General features: G+C 40.6%; 1 protein-coding gene across 4 annotated transcripts in view; it reads right to left on the minus strand.

Moving 5' to 3' along the window:
* LOC105504994 (chromosome unknown open reading frame, human C15orf41) overlaps nucleotides 1-6,490 on the minus strand; it is a 231,480-nt gene that overhangs the window by 157,892 nt on the left and 67,098 nt on the right. For all 4 annotated transcript variants that reach the window (XM_011932667.1, XM_011932669.1, XM_011932668.1 and 1 more), the window contains one exon: nucleotides 399-459. In XM_011932667.1, coding sequence (XP_011788057.1) covers nucleotides 399-459 — 61 coding nt within the window. The remainder of the gene's footprint in view (nucleotides 1-398; nucleotides 460-6,490) is intronic.

Genomic DNA, 6,490 nt, shown 5'->3' on the forward strand with positions numbered 1-6,490 from the left:
CCCCTTCCCCCCCCCCCTTTTTTTTTTTTTTTTTTTTTTTTTTTGGCATCTATCTCTTTACTTGACACAGGTATTTCTCACACTAAATTAAGACAACCTATCCTGAGAAAAGCATGTCCTGACCCGTTTGGTTGAAATTTTCCACAAAATAAGAAACCAAGAGGCTGTTTATACATTTGCCTTAAAAGAAGTAGACTAATTATGTCAACTGATTTATTAATATGTGAAGTTCTCTGTCCAATTATTAAAAGTACAAAGAGATCAGGGAGTAATTTAAACATCTAATGTACCTCAAATCCTTTTTTTTCCAAAGGTAATTATAATTGCAAGCAAAGTTACTCTAGATAGGCCCCTTAGGTTTCATGCAAGTTTAAATAAAACCATAACAATAACATTACCTCATTGGCCAGGTCCAGGAGCACTGGGGCAGCTCCATTTTTCACCACTCCATTCAGGTACCTATAGACAAGACAAAACCAAGCGGTAATGCAGTGACAAGAAAAGAGCCAGCATAGACTTGTCAGCATCCCCTCCCTGTGTGTATCCATGTTTCTCCTGGGCAAATGCCATGCTCAACTCCAGTTAAAGTAAGCTACTTTCATAGGAAAGCATTGAAGGGAAAAACATAACACAAACAACTCAGCTCAAAACCACTGGCAACTTAGAAGCTTAAGGTGGGGGCAGGAGGTGTGAATACTTAGGTCTCTCCTGTTTTCTTTCACCTCCTAACATATAAAATGAACAAGAGGAACTATCCGTATCACTCTGCCTTGTCTCTACCACAGACAACCATTGCACGGAAAGGAAAGAAATTGACTTTTATAGTTTGAGAAAAGTATTCATGCACCCATCTCGCCTTTTCCTTTACTCTGTTTCACAGGGCTGCTTGACACCTTACTAAGAAAACAATGGAACAGACATGTCATCAGTGGGTCAGCACACCTGTGACAGGCAATACAAGCCATCACCTTATCTGACCTGGATTTCTGTTAAGAACCTCCAGTTCCCATTATCCTCTCACTCCACTGGAAAAAAACACAGAACTCCCCAAAATCCCCAAACAAAACAAAACCCCAGACACGGAAGCTGGGGTGACTTTTTTTTTTTTTTTTGCAAAAATTTGAATGTCTCATTCCCCTCCTTATAACACTTCAAGGTCCCACATGAAATCTCAAGATTAAATTATAACCATTTAACAGCTCTTGTAAGGTTCTTCATAATCTGGTTTCTACCTGCTCTCTACTCTGCCAGCCTCATCTCTAGTCAGTATCTCCCACTCCCGTCCCTCACCTGGATAACTCATGATTCAATTCAGATGTCACCTTCTTCGATCCACTACCATAGAAGAGTAAGTTAAGTGCTCCTCATATGCAATCGAGGAATACCCTGTACATCTTTCTATCAGGTAACGTAGCATGTTGTGTTTGCCTATTACTTGGCTACCTCAAACCCATCCCCCACTGTAATCTTGAAAGCCTCATGAAGGTTGGAGAATTGTATTTTTTTCAATTTATTATGCCTACCAAGTACTTTGTTTATAGTAGTTGATTATATACTAAAAAATCACCTTATATTTTTCCTTTAATAAATGAAAAATTAAATAAGTTTTAAAAACCGTATTGGACAAGAAAGCAGAATTAGGTATGGAAATTTTCCCTACAGTATATTATTTGAGTGAATAAGTTCTGGGTATTTGTCTCAGAGTAATAAAGTCAAGAGGTGAGGTCCTCCATATAACTGCCAGAAGCAGGTACTAAATTACATTATTTCATGAGTATATTTATAAAGTTGTATAATTTTCCTGTACGCCAAGTGGGGTAACAGCAAATTATTTAAGGTGGGGAGAACTTCTAGATCATTATAACTTCAAAATAATTCTAACAAAGCAATTTTCCACATATTGGGGCCACCCTTGAATGTATTATTTGGAAAACTAATTGGAAAATATGCACATTCAGAAGCAAGAAGAAAAAATAAATAAATAAAACAAGGCAAATGTGCTTTAGAGAAAGGTCCCTGGGAAATAGGTCCATTAAGAATCTCACATCGGCCGGACACGGTGGCTCACACCTGCAATCCCAGCACTTTGGGAGGCCGAGGCGGAGGGATCACGAGGTCAGGAAATCCAGACCATCCTCGCTAACACGGTAAAACCCCATCTCTACTAAAAAAAAATACAAAAAAACTAGCCGGGCGAGGTGGCGGGCGCCTGTAGTCCCAGCTACTCGGGAGGCTGAGGCAGGAGAATGGCGTGAACCCGGGAGGCGGAGCTTGTAGTGAGCTGAGATCCGGCCACCGCACTCCAGCCTGGGCGACAGAGCGAGACTCCGTCTCAAAAAAAAAAAAAAAAGAACCTCACATCAATTTTCACAAACAAGTCCACTGCACTGATACGACTGTGTGCCTGTAACCACCAACAGTGCGTATTTACTATGGTTTCTGATTCTGGGTCAGCATCTTTAAGCCTGTGCTGATACTGGGCTGTCTTTACAGCTTTCTACTTCAGTTTCAGTTACCCGACAAGTATTTTGGAGGGCTATGTGTCAGGTCTTATTCCAGGTTCTGAAGAAGCAACGGGGGGGAAAAAAACCATTCCTGGTCCCATCATCACCGAGATTATATTACAGTGGTGACACAAACAATAAAAAGACAGGGAGATAAGTATACAGTATAATGGTATATGCTAGAATAAAAATGTAAACTTAGACGGGTTGCTCAGGAAGCCCCTCTCTGAGGGGGTGACACTCGAGCGGAGACCGGCATGAAAGGAAAGAGCATGCCATAGCGAGAGCTGACTGCAAACAGTGAAAGAGAGTAGCAGCTAGATGCCAGACTACCTCTTATACCAGAGGTCTGTTGCTTTAAGTCAAAATGACATGGCTTCATGTAAAAGTTGCATCAGTCATTATCCTGCTAATGACCAGTGAAGCACTTCTATCAAGTTTAAAGAAACAGAAGGTGATTAAACAATAATTACAATCCTCTGGATCTATATATTTTATATAATATTAAAAGCATGATCATACTGAATACTGTGGAAATTCCTAATTATGAGGTTGGTAAAGCTTCCCAGTTGGTCGTATAAAGAAACCAAACCCCAGGGCACTGATCAAACCCATCTGGGCTCTCTTAGCTGGTAAACAATAAAGCTATGGAACCCTGAAATAGAACCCCGATCCCCCAAGGCCTAGTGAGGTGCCGCATACATTGAACACGGTGGATCTGCTCCAAATGTATTTGGTTTCCAATCTGCTTTCCAACTATATCCTATAATATCTCCTAAGTGCTAGGAATGAAAAATTAAGTTTAATTTGGCCTAGTGAGGTGCTGCATACGTTGAACATAGTATTTGTTCTAAATGTATTTGTTTTCCAATCTGTTTCCCAACTATATCCTACAACACCTCACAAGTGGTAGGAAAAAAAATTAAGTTTAATTTCAGGTTATATTTGTCTTTTCTGGAAACTTTAATTACCCCCCACATCAAAGTGACAGATCAGGCTTTATTTAAATTTTCAGATATGTAATCAAAGGGACATACTAATTACTGAAAATATTCCATAAAGACATAATTAGAAAATCCTAATGGTACCTTTCTCTGCATCCTCATCATAACCTTGTGCAAACTTACAGCACTGCACTTTTCACAATGGTATAAGAGTTTGCTTCTGTCTCCAGCAACCCTGAACGCTCTTTGGGGTAGGGCTACACAAATGAATGTTGAACCTTCATCCAACTCTGGCAAACATCCCAATTGCAACTGGGATATAAGGATGTCATTCTCAACACTACATTAAGGTGACTGGGCTCCATTCCTAATGCCCAGGAGAATTCATGTGTCTCTGCATTCTTGCTAGCATTGAGTTGATCCAATTAAGAATTCAAAGACTGTATTTTTTTTTTTTTTTTTTGAGATGAAGTCTTGCTCTGTCACCCAGGCTGGAGTGCAGTGGTGCAATCTCGGCTCACTGGAACCTTCACTTCCTGGGTTCAAGCGATTCTGCTGCCTCAGCCTCCCAAGGAGGTGAGATTACAGGTACGTGCCACCACACCTGGCTAATTTTTGTGCTTTTAGTAGAGATGGAGTTTTGCCATGTTGGCTAAACTGGTCTCGAACTCCTGACCTCAGGTTATCCACCTGACTCTGCCTCCCATCAAAATCTGTATTTTACATGATTTCATCATGATTAACAGAAACCTCATAATATCTAGATAGTAGAAAATGTTTTCTGGCTGGGCACGGTGGCTCACACCTGTAATCCCAGCACTTTGGGAGGCCAAGGCAGGTGGATCACTTGAGGCCAGGAGTTTGAGACCTCCCTGCACAGCATGGTGAAACCTTGTCTCTGCTAAAAGCACAAAAGTTAGCCTGGCATGGTGGCGCGTGCCTGTAGTCCCAACTACTCAGGAGGCTGAGGCACAAGAATCACTGGAACCCAGGGGGTGGAGGTTGCAGTGAGCCGAGATCGTACCACTGCACTGCAGCCTGCGTGACGGAGAAAGGCTCTGTCTCAAAAAATAATAAATAAATAAATAAAAGTTTTCTTAAGCTTTTGAATTATTGAAGAAATTTTCTCAGTTCTCCATGTTGTATATAAACAGACACAGCTCGAGAGTTTACTTTGAAAAATCTCTATTCTTTCACACTGTACTAACGCCATCTCATTTCTAAACAGGAAATATTCTTGGTGAAATTTGTTTGGGTTCGCCTAAATTGGTGCACATGAGCATAAGTGCACATGCACACAGTTGGTCAGATCTGCAAGTCCCCATCAATAGCAACGTTTAGAAATATTGTCTCCATTTCCTTCCTTCTCCCAGCACACTGGCGGAGGAGCCAGCTTTAGCAGCGTTAGAAGATCAAACCTACAGAACTTTATTCAGATGTTCACAGGTAAAAAAGGTTGGCTTAAATATGATATTGGTAATATATATGTGATAAAAATTGTTTCTGAAAATCTGGACCACTTTTTGGTTCAATTAGCACCATCTACTTTACACTCATTATGCCCCATTTACAATGCTAAAACTCAACAATACAAATGTAAGACACGGTACCTGCCTTCAACTGTTCTTTTTGGTGGGAAAAGAGCTGTGTACATAAGTATGTAAAACGCAGCAAGAGAAGTGCTAACAGGTATGTCTATACAGAGTGCTGTGGGAGTTCTAAGAATTATCGATTTGGGGTGTCCGGGGCAACTTGTTTATGTAGTAGTCTGGAAATAAACTTATCATCTTTACTAGTTTGGAGGGAAGCAGCAGGTGTTCCAAGCTGAGAGAAAACACTCAGTGACAGAGTTGTGGATCTTCTTAGGCCAGAGTATGGAGAACTTTGCCTTATATTTGAAATGAGTACACATTAGTTTTATCTTAGATATAAATGAGTCTTTCACACTCCAAAAACATCATAAAATGGGCCTTCTCTGAGGACCTTTTAAGGATGATTTCACCCATAGGATGTATATTTATTAGTCCTCCTGTAGCAAAGCTAGATGATGACATATACCTTCTGTATAAAGTCGTTTTAACTGGCAAATAGGCATCAGGAATGGAGCCCAGGTCACCTTAATATAGTATTAAGGATGACATCCTTATATCCCAGTTGCAATTCAGATCTTTGCCCGAGTTGGATGAGGGTTCAACGTTCATTTGTTTTTGTGTAGCCCCTACCCCAAAGAGTTTTCAGGCTAGCTGGAGACAGAAGCAAACCATTACACCAGTGTGAAAAGTGCAGTGCTGTAAGTTTGCACAAGATACTATGAGGATGCACAGTAAGGTACCATTAGGATTTTCTGATTATGTCTTTATGGAGTATTTTCTGTAATTAGTATGTCCCTTTGATTGCATATCTGAAAATTTAAATAAAGCCTGATCTGTCACTTTGATGTGGGGGGTAATTAAAGTTTCCAGAAAAGACAAATATAACCTAAAATTAAACTTATTTTTTTCCCTAACACTTATGAAGCGTTATAGGATATAGTTGGGAAAGAGATTGGAAAACAAATATATTTAGAGCAGAACCACCCTGTTCAACATATGCAACCAGCACAACATTTCTAGACTGTAGTTTGGTAATATGTAATACTTTTGAAAAATATTCACATTGTTTGCACCAATAATTACATATATAGAAATATTAAGAAACTAATCCAAAATGCAGACTCATGCATCAAGATGTTTATTACAGTATTATTTACAATAATACAACACTGGAGGCCAGGTGCAGTGGCTCACGCCTATAATCCCAGCACTTTGGGAGGCTGAGGCGGATGGATCACGAGGTCAGGAGATCGAGACTATCCTGGCTAGCATGGTGAAACCCTGTCTCTATTAAAAATACAAAAAATTAGCCGGGCATGGTGGTGGGCACCTGTAGTCCCAGCTGCTCAGGAGGCTGACGCAGGAGAGTGGCGTGAACCCGGGAGGCGGAGCTTGCAGTGAGCCAAGATCATGCCACTGCACTGCATCCTGGGCAACAGAGCAAGACTCC

Source organism: Colobus angolensis, unplaced genomic scaffold (genome assembly GCF_000951035.1).
Source record: "Colobus angolensis palliatus isolate OR3802 unplaced genomic scaffold, Cang.pa_1.0 Scaffold97, whole genome shotgun sequence".
NCBI lineage: Eukaryota > Metazoa > Chordata > Mammalia > Primates > Cercopithecidae > Colobus > Colobus angolensis.